Below are 22922 nucleotides of genomic sequence, written 5' to 3'. Positions count from 1 at the left end.
AGTTTTCAATTCTCAGAGGAGTGAGGATGGGGAAGTAGCAGACGTGCTCACTGGGACAATTTCAGTCGTTTTTGAGCCGTCTTGACTAACTGGAGAATTCCCAGTTTACTGGAGGTTAGCTCAATGATCTCAGAGGTATTTTCCAACCTCAATGATTCTATGACTCCCAGTAACCAAAGCAGAGTGTTGTGTGGAGCACAGTGAGGATCTGGAACTCTCACCTTTGGACCTTTGGCAATTTGCTCTGAGCTTTCTAAACTATTTGACTCAGCTGCTTGCTACAGACTATATAAATGTACGTCCAAGTCAGAAGGCTCATTCTTCCTCTGAGGCAGCAGGGAAGATTTGAAGAGGGAAGGAAAAAGAGGAAAAGAAAGAGCAGCAAGGGATTTCAGGGCTCACCATGGGCCCTGTGCAGCTCTTGCTGCTCTCCCTGCTGCTCAGCAGTGTTCTCACACGTAAGTACTGCCTTTTATATTAGTGATTTTTCCTGCTTTATTTATGAACCTGTTAAAACACTAATGTTGCAAAAAAATCAACAGAACATTGGCTTATAGAATTAGAAAAGTTCAGTGTGACAAAGATATCATCCCTTCCCTTCACAGGAATGGGCAATCACAGGAGGATCCCAGTGTAGAAAAAGTCACAAATGTTGCCTGATGTCTTTTGTACAGATTTAATGTATTTTGCAACTTGTATGGCATTTTTCTGTAATCTTGTGCTTTTAAGCCCACTCGTGGAGCTACTGTAGCTTGGAGATACCATGCAGACCTAGCCCAGCTGTTGCTAACCTGTTTTGTGACAAATGTGAAGACAGAGAGCAGTAAAGCAGATTGTATTTGGCAGGCAATACTGGCCTTTGAAATAGAGTTTTGTGTTGAAGGGACATAGTCATCAATAAAAGTAATAAAAGAACTAGGTCAGTAGAGATATTTTTTTTGTAAGATCAGAAAAGACAGCCGAGATCGATATGGTGCTGTGGATTTTGAGCTATCCTTGCTTCCCAAGAAATGGCTTTTTAGAACAGGACACCTTAATGTTACTTAAGGCTTCAGGGAGCTTAAGGACAAAAGTGCATCTGGGCAAATTGTGCAGGTCTGGTTTTATGTGTAGATCTACTTAATCATAAATATATCTTTGTTTAACTAGTATTCTTTTGTTGGCTGATGTTATACAAATTTATTGTTATGCGATAAACCTTGTTTTATTGGTTATTAATAATGTTATTAATATTATTTTAATAGTAATAATAGTAATTCTGTTGCTATTGGTGCTACTGTGACAAATGTTAGAGTCTATTTCTATAGAGTGGTCTACCTTAGAATTCCCAGAATGAATATTCGGAAAGTGTGTGGAGAAAAATGCTGGCCTTCATATGTGATATCCAAAAAATGATATAGCATCTAATGAATGCAGCAAATTTACTAGATTATGTTTAATTTAATTTTGTTTTTAATAGGGTCATATGGAACATACCTAAGACTGATTAGAACAAATGGTTCTTCTTAACTTGAATAGGCTTTTCCTACAAAGAATGCACTCTCAATATTCAGAAAATATTTCATAGCAGAGAATTTTAGTACTAATCTTCAAAGGTGTTCTTTTTGAAATGTACAAAAACCAAAGTATAGCCATTCATCCATTTAACAGTATTTTTGTGTGCTCAAATTGACTAAAACTTAAAAGTAAACTGTGTTATGTGGTACAATCATCTGTCTACCTCTACATTTTGTGCCTATCCTTTGCAAACTGTCTATCTACCTAACACAGGGCTTTAAAAAATACTTGTCAACCTAGAAGCTGACCCTTCTCAGTTTAAATCAAATCAATTTAATTCTGTGATTAAAGACCCTATTATGGGATTTTGGTTCACTGTATCAAGGCAACTGCTTGTAACTCCCTTTAGATTTGACTCTGTACTGCAAATGTTAATAGTAGCTTTGTTATTTACATCAGTCTTTCAAACTACATCAGAAGTTGGTATGAATTAAAAAGGTCTTACAATGAAAATGTAGTATTTACATTTATATATCCATAGCCATTGAATATATTGTATATAGCTATAAACTGCTTTGTTGTATAGCTATAAACTGCTTTTCTAGCTTTTAATTCTTGGTTTTTTGTGGTTTCTTTTTTTTTTTTTTACAGAGGAAGAAACACCTGAAAGTGGAAATCCAGGATGTTCAAGTAACTGATTTCTTGCATTTGCTTTTGTTATATCCCTATTTTAACTGAATTCATTTCTCAAAGCCTGACTTTTCCAAATCTCTTCGTCTGAAATAACTGAAATGAAATCGATGGCAATATTTTGAAGTAGTTATTGCCCTTTATTTTAGGTATTCGACTATCCATAAGGATTGATTCGAGTAATTGTTAAAGTTTCCCAAGATTGGACAAGCTAAGAATGAGTTTCTGAACTTTTTTAAAGCTCCCATTAAGAAACTACTTTCCACTGGGTTTTTGTTTTTTCTTTTTTATTTGTTTGATTGTCAGGTGCAAATTCCTTAATCTGAAAATCCCTATTTATCAAATGTGAAGCTTTAACTGTGAGGTTATGTACATTACACTTTACTGTGGCCTGAATTTTACATCTTGTTTAGCCTTCACAGTGGCTGCTAAGCCCACAGAATTGCACTTGGATATCTAGCTAAATACCTATAGAATAAATCATCAGCTCTGTTAGCAAGGACAGCAATTTCTTTAAACAAGTGAAGACTCAGGAAATGCTGACTTTATGCCCTATCTTTGTAATGAACTCTGACTGGCCCTGACTGCTTGGTTAGATACATAATGTTCAACCACAGGGTCAAAGTACTGAATGAATTGTTTTGTTGTTTGTCTTCAGGGTTTTTTTTTTCCTTGTTGGGTGCTTTAGCACCATCTCCAGGCAATTGGGTTTACTTCAGATGCCTGAACCAACTCGAAGACTTCTGAGTTTCATTGCCAATTACTTGTCTATTTTTGATCCAGTAAATTATTTGGTATTTTCATTTCCAACCTTATAATTTCCCTATTATTTTCTGTTTAAAAGCAGGATATGAAGCAATAATTAGCCTTTCACTTTAGCATGGTAGATACTGGTGTTGCAAAATTCTCTGAGAGTGTACAGTTATTTTCCAGGATAGCCAAAAGTGACACAAATAGTGTTAAATTTTTAATAAAATTTAATTTTAGAGTTAAATACATAATTTAATTAAGTTTTCAAATGTTTTTAAGATGTTGATTATGGTATGACAGCTAGTATTAATTATAATAATTCTGTTTAGCAATTACATGAATGTGATCTCAGCTAAAATATTATTAAAGTATGTAAAATCTATAAAAGTTATAGTTCAATGAGGAAATAAGATATGCATAGCACTATTTTGTTCCCCTCTCTAAGTATGAAATTCTATGACAGGCAAGGTTATATTGTCATTGGCCTCTGACATAACAAATATTTTATAAAAGAAGAAGAGTAATCTGCATTCATGCAGGTGTAGGCAGGCAAAATCATACAGATTTAATGGTGGGCATTTGGATTTACACCAGGATTACCTATCTTTTTTTTTTCTATAAAATAGATCAGGACTCTATTAAACACAGAGGAGCAGTTTAGGAAATTGCTTTTCACTCAACATCACAACAGAGCCACAGACCCAGTGAGTTGCCCAGCCTAAACTGAGGGAACAGCAATTTCTGGTTCAGATTGACCTAAACTGCTTCATCACAGACACTTAGAGTACCTGATCATCCTTTTTAGTTTAAAATGATGCCTGCACTTGCAATGGAAGTGAATTGGGTTTGAGGGCATGGTTTGGCCTATCTTATGCATTCCAGATACCAAAATAGTATCTTATAGTTCTGTATTTGACACTGAGACTGTTTTTTTTTTTAATGTCTCTATTACCCCACTCATTCCTGCTTGTGGAGTTTAAAATTACAGATGAAGGCAACAGGGAGAGATTAAACACAGGTGAAGGTCATTCCTTTGAGGAAGCCTATTAGGTTTTGGGGCTTCCTTTGATAGAAAGAGAAACACCTCTTGAAATACTCCCTCCTGCCTTGTTCTTAGTCATAATTTAAAGCTTTTCCCTTGTTGGATGCTCTTCATCTAACTAAAGTTTATCTCCATTAAAAATAGTCTACTCTATAAAATTTTCTGATCTAATAAATGAATTAGAGTAGATCATATTTCAGGAGAGTCTGGAGCAGAAAGATCTTCTGTAGATTCAAGTGAAATGGTATTGAGGAATTCTATTTTGGATGTTCTGTCTCTTTGCTTTCAGTCTCAATCATGTAACTGGTAAAGCAGCTTCTTGCATTTTCATTATGATGGAAAAATCTGAGCTGAAATGAATCACTTTATTACCAATTGGAAAACTACCATTTGATTGGCTTAATTTAGAAGCAACAGGGTAATTTTTAAAACAGTTCCACACCTTAAGTTTTCTCCTGTTTTTGTCATTTGCTTTAATGTGGCATGATTTGAAGGCCAAATGGGGTTATATTGGCAAATCCCATCAAACAGAGCAGTGGACCCCAAAATTTAAGCTGCCCCACAAGTTTGGTCTTACGCTTCAGAAATAATCCAGCTGATATAAAGGCATCACGTTTTTTTCTCAAGCTATTTTGGAAAAGGAAATAGTGGCAGGATGAGTCTTCCTGTTTCCTTTATCTGTGGCATTCATTTTAGTTACACAATGCTAAGCATGTAATGTAAGGATTACATATGCATATCCTACCTAAGTCATAAAACCACTCGTTTTCCCAATTGCAGAAGATGCAACCAGATTTAAACCCCTCCGAAAATATGTTTACTCATATGAAGCAGAAACATCAAATGGGATCACAGGAACAGCAGATTCTCGAAGTGGTTCAAAGATCACTTGCAAGGTAGGCAAAGAGGAGTAAATACAACTGATTAGGACTGTATACTGAACAACATGGGAGCTGGCAGCTGGAGGGCATCCTTCAATGTTTTTCCAAGCAAGACCATTCTTCTGAAAGGCACATATTGACTAAGGCACACAAAGACTAAGCCCTCCCTGTCCTAGACAGAAGGCACTGAGGATGGCAGAAGTCCTTCACACCATTGTGCCAGTGCATTTCAAACCTGGCTGTACTTTTACAAGAGAGAGAGGCAATACTTGGAAGTTTAGTTTTCCTTGGCTCCCAGGCTGAATCTACCAATGTCCATCAAAAAATTCTAGAAACTGAATAACAACAGTGCATTGAAGCCATGAAGACCACAACAACCTGTTGATGGTGACAGTCAAGACAATACCAGGACTGTAGGAGTAAAAGGTCCCATAGGCCATTAAACTACCCGGTGTCCCTTCATTTTGTCCAAAACTTTCTTATCATTGTGTTGTGGTTTTTTTTTTTCTTTAAACTGAGTAATTGGAAAAAATATTTTTTATTTAGCACACACAGTTTTAGTAGAGTCTAAACACTGATCAGTGTAATGGCTCAAGTTTTCATACAGTTCTAACATTCTAAATTCTCAGAAACTAAGTTTCTTGTTTACCATTTATGTCACATACTCCATGCCATTAGCCAAGCAAATACCTGCTCTCATATCTTCTCCCTTGAGTTACCTTAAGCTACTTAGAGAACTTAGGAATTTTTTCCAACAGCTGCTAGCAGGGGGATTCTGACACTTTACAAAATCAAAGGAATTTTCAAAGTGGTAACTGGCTGATCCTGGAAACATGATAATGAAAAAAGATAAACATATTTGTGTTTTCAGGTTGAACTGGAGGTACCACAGCTGTGCAGTTTCATCCTGAGGACAATGCATTGCTCCCTGAGGGAGACGTTTGGTGTTGACTCTGAGGGAAGGGCTGTTCTGAAAAAGTCCAAGAACTCTGAGGACTTTGCAAGTGCCATGTCCAGGTAAGCAATATCAATTATCATCAGTACTTGTGACCTTTAAATGGAACAGGCTGCAGTGTTACAGTCTACCCTGACTGTGTTTTTCTAGGCATAGAACACATTTCATGATAACATGGTAGATTTGAAAGCTGGTTCCACAGCAAAATTCTCCCTGATACAACTTATAGTTAACATGGCATAGTTCTCAATTGCTAGTAGGGAAGGCTTTTTTAGATACAGAATTTTCACCTGGAACATTTTTGTCATTTCTATCATCTATATCAGGAAACTGTTGTGTAGTCTCCAAAAGATTATTGCAAGTGTAATGTTCCTTCTTGTAAGCACATTCTCAAATGGCTGCATGCAGGCAGTTTAAGATAACTTTCCTTTGCTAACTTGATGCAGACTGTGCAATAGAAAGGCATTTGAGACTGAAGTCCAGATTTCCAATCCCAGTCTTTAATGACCTATGCAGTTTATCTTTTCCTTCTTTATCTGCTTTTGTAACTAATGGCTACTACTCCCTCCACCCAACTAGTCTCTAGTGCTTGTCAGTGCATACTTTAGTCATGCATCTTCATGCTTGTTTCAGTGCCTTAGTATCCATCCTGTTTCACAAGCCATAAATCTCAAAACAACTTGAGACAGTGTTAAAAAACGTTTTTCAGAAAACCATCAAGGTTTTCTTTAAAGACTGCAACTGCTAGAGAATCATCCCATCATTTTGTAGCCTATTGGAGTAGTTAATAATTACCTCATTCTAAAAATTTACTTATGTCCTCTCTGAATTTATGCAATTCCAACTTCCAGCCACTGCTCTTGGTATTTGCTTGTCCTTAGATAACGTAATCTGGTGATATCAGAATGTCCTTGGTTAGAATTTTGCTGCTTTAATAGTAATACTTCCTATTAGTAACAGCAGTGAATATTAAATAATGATAGCCCAGCAGTTTATTGATAACGTTCTTTACTGTGTGTCTTTAATATTTCATTCTAATGTTGTTATTTTGGGTGCCAGGCATGAGCTAAAATTTAGTATTCAGGATGGAACAAAAGTCAAGCTGTATCCAGAGAAGGACGAACCTCTGAATGTACTGAATCTCAAGAGAGGGATCATCTCAGCTCTACTTGTGCCAACAGAAACAGTAGAAAATGAAAAAATAATTTCAATGGTAGGTGTTTTGAAAGTATTTCCCTTATTTCCTTGACAAATGGAAGAAAGCTCACCTGAGTAGAGTTACTCCTGAACATCATTTTCAAAAGGCCTGGAAATTCTCATAAGAAAAGGTGCCTTTTAACTAGGTCAGAAAATGTCTGACAGCATGAGCAGAGATGCTGATTTCTTTCTTCTTTCCAGGATACTGTATATGGAAAGTGTGACAGTGAAGTTGAATTCAAGTCCAGAAAAGGAAATGTTGCAGAAGATATTTCAATTACAAGGTACCTGAAAGGCTGTGACAAGTTCAGTCCCATCAGAGATCATGTCAGCCCTATTGCCATTGTAAAGGGACTGGTAAGTATATGATGTAAGATTATATGATATGAGATTTTTCTCACTACCATATAAAATGATAAAACTACTACAATGACTAAGTTTTGTATATATTTATATTTGCTAAAAATTTAAATGGTTTTTCTGCACTATTCCATTATATCAGACTGTGGTTTTGTTGGCAGTCAATAGAGAAAAAAAAAGATACAGAGAGCTTTTCATAGATGAAGTTAGTACTATTGATTACATGGTAACATATCAGATCATAGGCAAATTTTTAGTTCTGTGGGTCAAAATTTTCAAAATTCCAATTTCATGTAAAACATAAAAAACCCATACCATGAAGTGTGTGTGATGTGCAGGAGGAGAGGGCTCTAAATGTGGTTAAGCACACTGTTTGTTCTGCCTGTTAATCCACAATGATCAAATGCAGTTGCTGGCATGGAAATTGTCAGATTTCTTTCTGGTATAATGGCATTTTTGCCTTAGAGTGTTTTAACTTAAAAAAGATAGGGTTTCATATAATGCTGAAAACACATTTTATAATTTCTACCACTGCTACAGTTTTTTGTAGAATTCTTTAAAATTTGTATAATAAGAGTGAAATTAAAAAGATCATCAGTTGTTACAAGGGGACTGAACTACTCTGAAAATTACGAATTGGTTTTATGAAGGAGTCCTTTGTTGTAGGCAGCAGGGGATCAATCATGAAGTAACTACTAACCCAAATATCTTGATAAGGCCTGAGGGAAAATTTTGGTGGGATTTTTGCCCATGAAGAGACTTAAGACTAAAGATTATTACTGGCACAATTTTGTCTTTGTGTGAGAATAATTCCAGTTATTCATCTTTTTTTCCAATATGCTTTAATTTTTAATATTACAGTAAAACTGTGTCAGCCTTTAAAACTATGATTGTTTCCTATTTTACTCAGTAAAATGACTGCCAAACGATTTATTTTACAGAACAGCCCATTATCTACCCTTCTAAAGAGCACTCAGTTCTGTCATTACAATATTGATGCAAAGAAAAGGCATATAAGAGATGTTGTCTGCAGTGAAAAACACCTGTTTCTGCCTTCCTCATACAAGTAGGTTGCTCACTATTTATCCTTATCCTTTATTCATAAATATTTGTTTTAAATGATGATGTATTACATTCTGCCCTGATTTCATCTCGAAATATACATTTTGTTTTTAAGAAGGTAGGAGACATATTAAGACCTCTCAAGGGTACTTAGACTCAACTAAAGCAGTGAATTTTTCTTTGTTTCCTAGAAATCGCTATGGTGTGATGACAGAGGTCAACCAGACCTTGAGGCTTGAAGATACCCCGAAGATCAATAACAAAAATTTTGATGGAGGTAGAGCTGCAGTTCTCTATTACACAAGCATAGGAACAAAATACAAATACAGAGATGATTTTTTTAAACAGTGAATTAATTAAAGATGCCCCTGAGGGGACCAAATCAATTCATAATTTTTAAAGAAATTTAGTGAGGAAAAAGGTTGAGTAGAAAATGGGAAAACCTGAGACTTTTAAAAACCCCTCCAAATTAAAATAATCTTTAATTTTAAAATTATTCTTAATAAATAACAATGTATAATTTGCTTGAAAAGAAATTCTAGTCTTATTGGAAATTAGTTTAATGAACCCATTTTTGCTACCTATAATATCTTATATCCATAATTTCTTATACCCATAATTTCTTATGCAACTTTTATCTTCAACTGGTAGATGTAAGCAATCCATTATTACTGTATATTTTGTTCTAAAACCTACCTTTTGACTTGTAATTGTTAGTCATAACATATTTTTCCTAAAATATATATTAATTAAAAGTTGAAAAAGCAAACTATGCTAATATAAAAGGTGTTAAGGAATTATCTTCATGAAAATGTAAAACAATTTATCCAAATATTCAACTTTTGGGGAATTATATTTAAATTCCACTCCATTATTTTTGTTAACTGTTCAGCTGTTCAACTTCAACAGTTATCATATAAAATAATCTACAGAGTTTGTATTTATGCAGAATGTAAGATAGATGATAAAAATTAACGTAGCTCCTTGATAACAAATGCAATTTTTTTTTAATTGCTAGATGAACTGGAAGAGAAGGGACTTGCACTGGAAAGTACAGATGCCAAATTCCCCAAGCAGGGTGATGTTGTTCTGAAAACCCTTCAGGAACTGCAGAAACTCACAGCCTCTCAGCAGAACCAGCAGAGAGCAAGACTCTTTTACAAATTTGTTTCAGGGCTTAGAAATTTACATAACAGCACTCTTGGCTCTCTTGTACCAAAGATGATGGAAACCTCAAGGTATGGTACAGCTGTGCATTGTGCAAGTACACCACATGTCAATGTTGTGGCAAAATCTTTCTGTAGTTAATTTGCTTAGTGGTTTTAAAATAGAGGTGAATTAGATATATAGGGTGTCTTTCAGAAAGATGTCATCTGTATTATCCAGAGAGAGAAATAAAGAAGGGAGAATAAAACTGTGGATTTTACATTTTTCTATCAGAAATGCTCAGCTGTTGATTGGAGCTCGAATATTAAATATATGAGAAAAGTATAAGAATTCAAATAGATCTGAAATTTCTAGTCTTATATAAAAAACTAATATTGTTTATATCATTCCCCCATCAAATATTCCAAATTTACTGGAGAAGTTGAACTGGAGTATAATACAGCCCAGTACAGCTCCTCCACCATCCCAAGTGTGTGTGCTAGGAGCAATCCTGTGGATAGTTATTATAGCCAAAGATCTTTCATGCAGTTTTGCTCAAGGACAGTGGCTGTAATTCCAAACTCCCAAGTTTGATTTATAGCAAAGAACAGAGTTTTGAAGGTGAGACTTTGGGAGACATGGAAGAACACTATTCTTTGGTCTGACCCTGCCCTCTGCTCCCCACCCTTACTCTTCTGTCTGAACTGGACTCGAGTCAGTCTACACATATTTTATGTCCTCAGTTTGTAGAGGAACTAGAGCCTCAGTCTGGTTTGATTATATTAGTTTATAATATTTAAAGTTGTGGGAACGTCTGTTGTGAAAAAACAACAAGGTATGCCTGCGTAATGGTGATATTCTTAATACTTTCTTATTGTTCTTATTTAATTTTGTTACTACTATAACTTGTAAAACATAAGAATACATATTTAAACACCTTAATAAACCTGTCAAACGTTTGTTTCAAACAATCAATATGCAGCAAAAACTGCAAACAGGGAATTAATTAGTCAAAGTCGTCTCTTCTCCTTTCAGTTCCATCACTGTTCAGGCCCTGACCCAGTGTGGGACTCCAGAGTGCTACAGTGCAGTCCTTCAAATCCTGAGAACTGGAAGTGTGAATCCACTTGTGGCAGACCTGGTCACATACACCCTGGGACTATTGCCTTCTCCAACTCCACAGAGAATACGGGAAATTCTTAACATGGCCCAGTATCAGCCAAGTAGAGCTTCTTTTTATGGCTTGAGTCATTCTGTTACTAAGTAAGTAATGACAACATGCAATTGTACAAAATAACCTCAAGGTTGCAATGCTTAAAGTAAACCCTAAGAGTGCTCACCTTTCAAGGATTTTTTTGTTGTTGTCATGTTGTTGCTCTTCAGGAACATAATATAGACATTTCCCATTTTCTTCCTTTGTTTCTAATGTGTGTCTGTATTTCTTTAGGTTCTACGATGAGAAGAAGACTGTGACAGAGGAAATCACAGATGCTGCAGACTTCATGGTATCACTGCTTGGCACTGATTGTTCCGGGGAAGATGAACTCACATACCTCACACTTCGGGTATTTTTATTTCCTTCTTTCCTTATATAGAACATTATTATAAATTGTAGTGCATAGAGCACTCTGCTTCTCTTGGTGGAAAAAAAAATATTTGTCACCTTTCTGTGTCTTCCTCACTGACAGGCTATTGGAAACATGGGTGCAGTAATGGAAAAAGCTAAACCCAACGTGAAATCTGTTCTGAAGACATGTATCAGAAATGAAGCTGCATCACTTTCAGTGCAGAAAGCGGCCATCCAGGCATTCAGGAAAATGACAATTACTGAAGAGGTAAATTGGGTCACAAGAACCAGAATAAACTGTCCTCAGTTCACCTTGGCTGTTCGCATAAGTTACTGAATATGCAAAAACATTCCCATTGTTTCATAGTTCCGATATCTCCGCTTCAGCTGTCTCCAGCTTTTTTAGAACTCTTTTATCTAGTTTCCATACACATATCTGAGAAGTTCTGCAGTCTTCTGACTCAGTGGCTGTTGTTTTTTTGAGAAGCAGTTGCTTTGTATAGATAGTTTAAATGGAAGTTTTGATCTGTTCCTGTTAGTGTCTTAAATGGAGATCTGCTTATTCAAAGGTAGTGTTAACTAATGAATTGTTCCAGATTTAAATGTATTTAACTAGGAAAAAAATCAGGTCTCTATTTTATACTGATATTTTTTTGCCATTATTAATAGTACTGGTTAGATTTATGTTTACATTACTGTGACATTACAGCATCTCCTACAGAATGGGTGTAAAACCTTTCTCTATTTATATAGGACCGTTCAGCACTTCTCAAAGCATTCCAAGAGCTGGATGTACCTACAGACAAACGCCTGGCAGCCTATCTCATGGTGATGAAAAATCCTTCCCCAGGTGATCTTGCAAAGATTTTGAGAATCCTCACAAAGGAGAAGAATGAGCAAGTGAAAAGCTTTGTTGCCTCACACATTGCCAACATCCTAGATTCTGAAGAAATAGGCATTGAAGAGTAAGCAAAATTTAGTTGTATATTGGTCTCTTAGGAAAAACAAAGTTCCAACTATAACTGCAGTGGTAGCTGTCGAGACATGAAGTTTTTCTTGGGTTTATTTGAATAAACATATCAAACTGAGTAAACTATGGCTTTGTCAGAGCAGTGCCAGATTATAGTCTTTCCCTTAAGCCTTGTTTTCTGTTAATATGTGCAGAGAGCTAGCCATTTGTAATCACCTCAGCTGTATGAATGACTGCAAGTGACATAAAAAAATTAAGACTAAATGAGTGCTTGGAATATATACTAATCATGTTTTAATTGCTATCCTCTTCCCTAGTCTAAAAAGCCGAGTTGAAGAAGCTCTGAAAGGAAACGAGTTTCCAACAGCCAAAGATTTCAGAAAATTCTCACAAAATTATCAGATTTCCAAAAGAGTTTCTGTACCTGGAATTGACCCCATCTCTGCCAAAGTAGAGGGAAATGTGGTATTTGACCCAAACAGCTATGTTCCAAAAGAGACCATGCTAAAAACCACCCTGCATGTGTATGGATTTCACCCAAGTGATATTTTTGAGGTACAACAATTATCAAAAACATTTGCTAGTATTCAGCTGTTTTATTTCTCGTTTCTGTTTTCTTATAACAACTTTCTGTGGATAATGTATTGTTTTTACAAGCTTTGGGAGAAACCTAAGGATAACTATGACTACAAGGGGACTTTGATTTGATCTCAATGGGCTCTAGAGCAAGCCATCCGTTATGTGATGTCACTTGCCACTGACTGGATGGACGACCCTGTTGAAGTTATTAAAGGGCTCAACTAGGGTAAAATAAACCCATTTGTAACAGATTGACTTCATGCTAATGAATCATTACTGGCACACTGAAGTACTCATAGTAGATTTTAAATGAGAAACAGCCTATGTGGGGGGGTTTTATTATTATATATTATATGTTATATAATATATAATATATATTATATATTATAATTATAAGACATTAATATAATAATAATAAATATATTATTTTGTAATTATTATAAGACATAGTATTCCATATCTTCCCTTAAGTGTCATAGACCTATAGGATACACTTTAAACACATTGTTTGTTCCCAAGAAAGTCTGTTTTGTTGTAAAGTTCCAAAGAAGTGAGGGAATTGTCTCAGTTATGCGTTGTCCTTCCTATTCATTTCAGCTTGGCTTGGATGGAAAGGGTTTTGAACCAACACTGGAAGCATTGTTTGGAGAGAAGGGATTTTTCCCGGACACTGCAACCAAGGCCTTGTACTGGGTTGATGGCAAAGTGCCAGAGCAGGTTTCCAAGGCACTTTTTGACTATTTTGGTCTCTCCCAGGATGGCAAGCAGGATCAGGTACAGCTTGAAAATATTTTCTGTGCAGCACAGCATTCCTATTTTTACACAGTAATTACAGCATTTACCTCTTTTTTTTATATTTGCCTTCTTGTCTTCTGGTGAGCTAAAATACAAACCCTTAGTGCTATTTAACAATGTGTTTTCTTAATTGTATTTGGGAGGGGTCTTTACCTGGAAACAAATCTGTAAGAGCACATGCAGAGTAGCTGACATTCACTAAGTAACTGTTCTAGATATATGATCTTACAGATTTCTTATAAATCTGTTTTGCTGCTTTCTGACTGAATTTTCAGGATATCATGAAAGGAATAATACTTAACCTTGAAAAACTGATAAAAGAATTGAGCAACAAAGAAGCTCCTGAGGGAAGAGCATATCTGAGAATCCTGGGAGAAGAACTTGGGTACATGAAACTCAATGATTTCAAATTGCTGGGAAGCTTGATTTTAAAGAGTGCTAAAACTCTTCAGATTATTCCCGAAATGGTACGTTTCTGATACACCAATGTGCATTATTAATTTTTTTCTATTAGATTTTTTTAAGATTTAGATCATATTTAATTATTATGCAAAGATATTTCATACCACCATGAAAATAAAATTGCTTAAAATAAAATATCCATGTTTGGTCTGAAGGACTCTGAGAAATCCATGAAGACTCCTCAATAGCCAAGAGGAGTCCTCCTGGAAGATTGGTGAGGGGAAAGAAAGAGAAAGTTCAGATCTTATTGTATTATTGAGATTTCTACTGGAACAATGCCCAAAATCTTAGTATAGGTCATTAAGTTATACTATGAAATTTCTAATTATGAAAATATATGTTAATATTAAAAAATTCATCTTTGTCATGTTAAATAGAAAAGAAGATGTAGTACAGTTTAGGAATATTTGGTAAAGCTCTTCTTTCATTGAAGTAAAAAAAATGCTTTGCCATTGACTTTGGGAAAACCAAAATTCACCTTTGTATGTGTATGTTAAGGTAGATAATACCAGTGTACTGAGGCAGGTAAAAAAATCTCGTATTTGTTTAAAGTTCAGATTTTGCTAAACAGTCTTAAGTACATTTTTTGAAGGAAGGAATCTGTAGAATTTAGATTCTCTACTCCATATGAAATTAACTTTTCGATTATAGAGTTGCAACCATTCCCTGATAAATTTTTAGAGTACAAAATGCTCCTATTCCAAAGTGTGTATTTGTTATTGTTCATTCCCTTGTTTAATTCACAGATTGCACAAGCCATCTCAAAAGGTGTTGACAGGGATTTATTTGTCCACTACATATTCATGGACAATGAATTTGAGCTTCCAACTGGAGCAGGTTTTCAACTGAAGTTTGCTTTGTCTGGAATAGCAACACCCGGGGCCAGAGTAGCTGTGAAGCTTCAACAAAAAAGCGTAAGTCTCAATAGCTGTCTATATTTATTTCTCCTCCTAATAATCTACAATCTCATTTATGGACAAAACTGTAACAACAGTAAAAATTTTAAAGATTACAAAATGTTCTTGATATGAAAAAACCCCCTCATTAGAAGTCTTTGGTTAATTTGTGGATGACATTTAGATTAAATTAAGAAGTAATGCATATAATAAATTAAGTATGAGACACAATAAAATTTATTAATTAAAAGTGTTTAAATCACTCTTTAAAAAATAATCCTTTTAATCTCTGTTAATTTCTCTCTCCCTGCTCTCAAATTACAATGGTAAAAAAGCTGCAGTTTGTGAATTTACCATTCAAGCCAAAAAATTAACAAAACATTTTTTGTGGCCAATTCAAAGTGAAAAATTTGATTATCAGTTCAGAGAAATAATGAAAATTGAGTCAAGAGAAACATTTCTTTACCTGACAGGAAACATTTTAAAATTGTAACAATGAAAGAGGATATGACACAAAATTAATTATCCAGTTAAAATTTTAAAAAGTTAAATATTTCCATTCTTTTTTACACTTCTGTAATTTTTTTCTCTAATTTAGTCAATATTTCATAAAAATTTCTTAGTAGTTTCAGTTCATCTAAACTTTCAATTTTCCACCATGCATAAGATTTAAATAATAATAAAAAAATAAATGCTGAAAATTAGCACTGGTTGCCCTTAGTTACCTTTGGAATTTTTCCAGAATTTTTCATTCTGTCACTTCTTTCTGTAATGGCCAAAACAAAAGCTTGCAAAAAAGCTGGTTTGTGTTTAAAGAAGTTCAGATCTTGGATCCATTTCTTTTTTGTCAAATAGTTTGCTCATTGTTTTTAAAAATTGTTAATTTTTTTTTTTACAATGGAAAACTGGCTCTTGTCTTCAGATTTAAAAGTACATGCAAGTATCTCCATGTAGAAAATCTTTCTGAAGCATGAGTATTTTTACATTAAAGTAGGTAAGGATCCTTGGCATTACCATCTTACTGTACTCGTTACATTACAGTTATGACTTATGTGGTCCCCTGATTATGTGATATGAGAATCAGATTTTTTGAGTAGCAAAATCAATTATAGAAAACTTACCTCAAGATTATAAAGAGTTTTATGTTTGCTTTAAATAACCAGCAAGAATTGTATTGGGCAAATAAATAACCCATTTTGTTTTTATTAAATAGATGCAAGCAGACCTCATTGCTAAACCTTCAGTAGCAATTGAGTTTGTAACACACTTGGGAATAAACATGCCTGAATTTACCAGAAGTGGTGTGGAGATGAATTCTAATATATTCCATGAATCTGGAATTGAAGCACATGTTGGTGTAAAAGCTGGACAACTGAAATTCAGCATTCCTGCTCCAAAGACTCCAGTAAAGCTCCTCAGTATCAGGTAATGAGAACTTTCAAGGCTGTGCTCTTCCTTCTCTTCTTGGCTTTTATTGTGGTGGAATTGAAATGATAGGGCAGGCATGGAGAAATTTTCAGTTCAGAAAAATCCCATACATTGTGAAACTGGGATAACTTCTTTCATAACATAGGCAAATAGCCCAAATAAGTGGCGACTTGGAGTCATGGCTTAGAGATTATTTAATTTGTCATTATTTTTGAAATTTTATACAAGACTTACCATTTCTAATATTTTATTTTCTTTCACATAAAATTATTATAATAGCAATATTATTTTAGATGGAATCTAAATGGACTACTTACACTAATTTTAGAGAAAACAATGGCTCAATACATTATATTTATCAATAATACTTAATAAACACATTGATTATTTAACCACCAAATGTTATTTCATTTAGCCCCTACATTAATAAGTGAGTTTTATTTAGAAATAATCTTGTTAAGAGGACAATGTCTGAGCACCTGTTCTGGGAATAAATGACTGACTTTTCTGTTCCAGCAATACACTGCATTTGGTGTCTCCAGCCAAAACCGAAGAGATTCCACCTCTGACAGAGAACCAAGAAACCTCAACTTCTTGCGAGCCTTTCATGCCTGGTCTAAACTTCTGCACCAAATTATTGTACTCTAATGCCACTTCCACAGAGGCAGCTCCATACTTCCCCTTGACTGGAGAATCCAGGCAAGTCATGTCAACCTAAACTACGTTTATTTTGTGCTAACTGCTCTTCATTCCCAGGGCCTAGTATCTACAGTACTCTCTTATGTAAAGCTTACCTTTTAAAATCTTTAAAAACAGACTAACATCAACAGATCAGAAAGCTGTTGAGAATTATATGATTTCATCTATTTGAGGTCATGGACAAAATAGTTATTTACAGGCCATTTGTTTGCTCCTTCTTTAGATTTGATGTTGAAATAGTGTCCACAGGTGAAGTGAAGGAATACTCTGCAAGTGCAAACTATGACCTACAGAGAGAGGGAAGTGACCTGATAGACACCTTAAAGTTTGCTGTCCAGGCAGAAGGTAAGAATCTGAACAAACTAATACAGTTAAGCTCAGTTTTGAAGTGTGTCGTTTAATAGAAAAGAGATTTTTATTAATAAATCATAATAGAATGTTTTACAGTATAAAATAGAATACCATTTTCACACCCAAACAGTCCAACACGTTAACTCCATTTTCTTATATATATACAATCCCAGTGCAAGATTTTCATGGTGAGAGACTGCTTTTGTATTTTATAATTTAAATAGAAGTGTGAAGTTGTTGAATGGAAGCAAGGAAGTGGAGATGTTACTCGGTTCTGTACAAGGAAGAGAAAAATGCTGTTTCTGAAAAACATGAAAGTAAAGCATACAAACCATCTGTAGGATCATTTAAATAATAAAATAGTGATGGCGTTAGTGGATCATGTGTTTAAGATGAGAAGAAAAAGGATGACCCAGTTTCCGATTCAGATTCATGAAATGTTGTGTGAGGTCTTTAACATGATATAATTTTTAGTTGATCCTTTTTTATTCTCCTTTTAAGAAAAGTCCAAACAGATTCCATAGTCGTGAATGACCAAAGTGCATTATATTTTCTAGGTGTAAATCAACATGAGGCCACATTGACCGTCAGGTACAACAGAGGCAGAAAGATTTTGACCAGTGATGTCCACATCCCAGATGTTGATGTTGACTTTGGTACAAACCTCAGAATTACTGATGAATCCATTCCTGGGAAGAAAGCATACACCTTTGTCTTAGACTTTAACAACAAGAAGATTCCTGAAGTTACTCTTAGTGGCCAGATAAGGTAACATAGAAAACCATTTAGAATTTTACAGCTGCCTTTGAATAAGACTGAAAATTTTATTGAATGTAGAAAAAGTGGGGAAATTTTATCCTATTTTGGAGGAATTTTTTAAACAGAGAAACATATAAGCTTCTCATTAAACCCCTCTTTAAAAAACTTTGAAATATTTAATTTGTAATAGATCAAATACATATATATGATACACCAACTGATCTTTCTTACTATATGCATATATATAATTTGTATTACAAGTTCCTTGAGCTAGTTCTTCCATGTTTGCACACACATGACTACAAGAATGCATTGTACTAGTGTTATTGCAGGTGTTATATCCAAGGATATAAACAAGGCAAGGTTTGTTCAGAGACGTATTATCTTTTACTGGATGTGTTTGGCTCTAAAAACGTTATTACATCTCCCCATGAAGAAATCTAATGGCACTCAATAAGAAACAAACCCAAAAATAACTGAGAGCTTCCTGTAAAAATTCCCACGCTTCATGATGAGAATATTTCCGGGAACACCTACAGGGGAGCTAACAAAAATGTTCAGCCTGCCAGGGTTTCTAAAATTGTCTGCCTCACAAGCCCATATTGAAATGGGCTGATCACATTCTTTAATAAACCTCAATCTTCCATGGAATTCTGTGATCTTGATGGTGCCCCAGGGAGTCTTTGTCTTTGCTGTTCATGCAGAATTGCCTCTGATATCAGTGGGAGCTTTGGACAGATGTCAGGGACCTCAATTCCCTTTCATTTGCACTAACATAATATTAGAAGTTTGCTCAAGTCAACAAAGTTACAGAGATATAAAATATATGGGAATAAAGGAAAATGAAGCCCAGTGGCATAATATATTTTGTCAAGTGTTTTGTTTCTATGCAATTCATGGCCACGGTCTGTATCCTTAGTAGAGAATTCAACTAGAGTAAGGCATTTCAGTATGTGGTTCTGGTACAACATTATCAGGACAGGTACATATTTCCATCCTTTTCAGTCTTATGAAATTAACATATTGTGTGTATCTGCATAGTAGCATTATAATAGTTTACCACAGGTTTTCCAAAGTAACTAGCAGAAGCTGAAAACATCCACTGAATTGGAACAGAGTTTATGATTTTGATTCAATCTGTTATAACACCTATTATGCCTCTGCTATAGATTTATATGCTGAAATTGTTCCTGAAGCATAAGTAAAAAAGTATAGTGCAATATTTTTATTCACATTTGCTTTTTTCTTTCACAGATATGCTGGAGTGGAAGAGGCAATGTTAAGAGGCACCATTTCTATTCCTCGCCTGCAAACTGAACTTAGAAGTGAAGCATTGGCTAATTATTCACCAAACAAAGCATATGTTCAGATCAGCTCAGCTGCAACAATTCATGGAAACTCTGTTTCAGAAAGAGTTCTTCTCAGATATGGTAGGGGCAAAAACATGATCCACATATACAACTTATAAATTTAAATGTATTTTTACATTGGTTTATAGTATATCTCTCAACAGAATAAGAATATGACTGATTTTACCCTTTCGTTTTAAATTCGTGATTTTCAGATTCTGAGAAAGTTGAGCTAGAGTGGAATTCAGGTGCCACTGCTGCTGTGAAAAAATTGTCTTCTGGCTTCCCAGTCGACTTTTCAGACTACCCAAAAACTTTAGAGAAGCACGCCAACGAACTGCTGGATCGGAAAGTGGCTCATACGGACATGACATTGAGACATATTACGTCACAATTTATTGTGGTATGGTTCAACCTACAGTACATATTGCAGCTCCACCACATAGCCCTGCTGAATTCTTGCCTCCCCAAGGAAGCCAAAATAGGAGCTACTTGTAAAAGAACTCATCAGATTGAATAAGCTGTACATTTCCAACTTGGATTGAACCAGTCACTTTATCAGATATCTAGGGCTCAGCATATGGATAGTTACAATGACTTCTAGATAATTTTACTAGGAAGTCCTAAAACTTGTTATTTACCTTGAAAAACTTTTCTTGTTGCAGGCAACCAATACTTGGCTGCAAAAGGCATCAAAAGATGTCCCCTATGCCCAGACTCTGCAAGACAAACTAAGTGGACTGCAGGAACTGAACATTCAGAAATTTAACCTGCCTGTTATCACCATTCCTGAAGAACTTTTCCTGAAAAGGTGGGGGGTGAAATTGAGATAGCGACACAGGAAACTTAAAATAGTTATTTGCTCATATTTTTGTGTTATTTTATTTTACTTTGTTTTTATAAGACAGCATGGAATTGCTGTAAACAATAGGATAAAATTGGAATCATAATGAAGAATTTTAACACCAGATAAATTAAATTATAGGGAGGAATTAATGCATGTCTTTAATGTAGATTTGACTTTACAGCAGTCACTTATGCAGTATGTGAATATAACATGAAGTATTGTATTATATTGTAAGAGTACTAAATGAAAATGCAGCATTCAACAGACTTTAAGTCACGGAGCTACTGAAGACATATTTCCCATAAATCTGTGTCCAGCAACTCTACAGACTCTTCATCTTTGGCCATAACCCTAGTAGCTCTACATTTTCCTGTGCAGTCCTATTGGACAGTTCTTCCCATCCCCTACTCATACTGGTTAACCTTCTCCAGTAGAGTCACCTGACCTCTTTCCTTGTCTGACTTGCATTTTGTCTGCCTTAGATCTGTTTTTCCACGTATTATATTATGGTAATATGAATGTTAATGTATGTTAATGACACACAACTCTATTGCTTCCATTGTGTTCCTGAGCTAAGTATAAGCAAGGAAGAAACTGTTTTTCTCCTATATTCTTATCATCTGTGCTAATAATAATAATAATAATAGAATTTTTTACTGCTCAGTTATGTTGCTTTTTAAATTTTTTATGTAAAGGAACAAATTTCAAAAGTGTTTACTTAATTTTCATCCTAGGATGTAGCTCTAATTGTAAAAAAGAAGATTTTGCAATACAAAAGACCACTTAGGCAAACAAGAAAAGTATCTTTGCCAGCCTATTGTTCATTCACAAATTAAGGCCAAGTTTCCTTCTGTTTTGTCTTTTTGTAATTACACTTTTTCCCCACAAGCTTTCCAGTTGACGATCCATTTTTTCCAGTCCTCGCTCTTAGTCAAGTGGTCAGATTTTTATTGCTTTTTATTAAGAATAAAATAAATGCTGAATATTCGGATGAAACTTTTGAAACACTTATAACCAGAAAGACAATTTTTAATAATTTAGATTGTTACAGTATCTAATGCTAATAAAAATTCCTGCATTTCTATAAGAATGCCTCACTTTTTTCAGGAAGAATATATATGCCTTTTTCTGGTACTCAGCATCCTACAAGTGAGGCAGTGTTTTTGGAGAATTTTTTTTTTACTTGACCTATAAGTCTCCCTGATTATGAAATGAGGGGAAAAAACATTGACAGAATTCACTAACACCAAAAATACTTTCAGTACGTTTTCTGATGAACAAGTGCTTAAAAATATTGATAACAGATATCATTGCATTTCCCTCTAAAACTAAAGTCAGGACATTGGTATAATCATGGTAAGTAAGCTCAGTATAATGGGCAGGGTAGGGAATCATGGAATTTTTTGTATATGCTTTATGAACTTACAGTTTCTAACAGAGTTATCTTTATTTTCTAGTGAAGGCCGGATCAGGCACTACTTAAATAAAAACAGTTTTGTAATTGATATTCCGTTGCCCTTTGGTGGAAGATCATCCGATGACATATGGATGCCACAGACTGTTAAAACACCTCCTCTGGTAATGGAGTCAATGGGAATAAGTGTGCCATCTCGGGAATACAGAATTCCAACATTTAGTATTCCAAAATCCTATCCCTTCCGTGTGCCTTTACTGGGCAAGTTGGAGGTCTCTGCTAATGTGTACAGCAACTATTACAACTGGACAGCAGCGTACACTTTGACCAACAGCACCACAGAGAGAGCATCCGGCACAAAAACTAGTTATAACATGAATGCTGACTCAGTTTTTGATCTACTTTCCTACAGTGTAAAAGGTAAGAATGTGTGCTAATACTGCAATATTGGCAAAACTATTTTAATTGCTTTGTTTTCCCTGCATCAGGTACAACACATGAATTTGTCTATGCTTGTTTGAAGAAAGGTGTTGCATAATCTCAAATCACTTTCTTTTTAAAAATATTATGTGTGTCTGTTTACTCAGGCAGTAAAGGTGAAGTCAATTTAATTCAAAAACTGTTTTAAGGTCCACATTTTTCTGGATATTCCTTAATGAAGATAGTGCCCTTCAAAACTGCAGGCAAGATTCTACAAACACTTGTGTAGCTGACAAGTCAAGTGTTTTCAAAAACAGGTGTGCATGTGTATGCATAGATATGCCCAAAATTTATTTCTCAGTCTATTTATATGTATATATGTATATATTGATATATATATATACACATATATATGTATACATATATGCGTGTATGTATGTATATATATATATAATTGTCTTATAGTTGATCTATGTCCATGTATTGCCGTAAGATGGTATTTTTAAGTTAGTTCCCCTAAAATTGCAGTTTGAGTTTTCAAATTGCAAGAGGACAAACTGACTTCAGTTTTTTCCTAAACTCCTCACCATAACTGAAGAATGATAAAGGAAACATTAAAAAACAGGAATGGGCTATTCTTGAAAGTCCGTCTTCTTAATTTAGGTTTAAATACTGACATAATTTTGTGTCATTTTATAACATTATATTTAGTAATGTAAGGACTTAATTTATTCATAGTTCAAAATCTTAGCTTCCAATATCAAAAAAATAGCCATTTTTACAGAACTATTCAGGATTTATCAAAA

At 34.8% G+C, this 22922-nt stretch overlaps 1 protein-coding gene across 1 annotated transcript in view; it reads left to right on the top strand.

Moving 5' to 3' along the window:
- Positions 1-305: 305 nt before the first annotated feature.
- The window catches only part of APOB (apolipoprotein B), a 36145-nt gene continuing 13528 nt past the window's right edge, over positions 306-22922 (top strand). The window contains 25 exon segments of the mRNA XM_064650629.1: positions 306-458; positions 2149-2187; positions 4760-4875; positions 5732-5877; positions 6875-7028; positions 7214-7369; positions 8314-8438; positions 8626-8711; positions 9453-9672; positions 10616-10843; positions 11028-11145; positions 11269-11415; positions 11901-12112; positions 12435-12672; positions 13294-13470; positions 13767-13958; positions 14700-14867; positions 16063-16274; positions 16794-16976; positions 17200-17321; positions 17885-18095; positions 19341-19516; positions 19651-19838; positions 20101-20246; positions 21740-22116. Of these exon segments, the coding sequence (XP_064506699.1) occupies positions 404-458; positions 2149-2187; positions 4760-4875; positions 5732-5877; positions 6875-7028; positions 7214-7369; positions 8314-8438; positions 8626-8711; positions 9453-9672; positions 10616-10843; positions 11028-11145; positions 11269-11415; positions 11901-12112; positions 12435-12672; positions 13294-13470; positions 13767-13958; positions 14700-14867; positions 16063-16274; positions 16794-16976; positions 17200-17321; positions 17885-18095; positions 19341-19516; positions 19651-19838; positions 20101-20246; positions 21740-22116 (4192 nt within the window). The 5' untranslated portion in view covers positions 306-403.

This window comes from Pseudopipra pipra, chromosome 3 (assembly GCF_036250125.1).
Source record: "Pseudopipra pipra isolate bDixPip1 chromosome 3, bDixPip1.hap1, whole genome shotgun sequence".
NCBI classification, from domain to species: domain Eukaryota; kingdom Metazoa; phylum Chordata; class Aves; order Passeriformes; family Pipridae; genus Pseudopipra; species Pseudopipra pipra.
The sequence above is the reverse complement of the archived record's forward strand: the minus strand, read 5'-3'. Positions and strand labels throughout refer to the sequence as shown.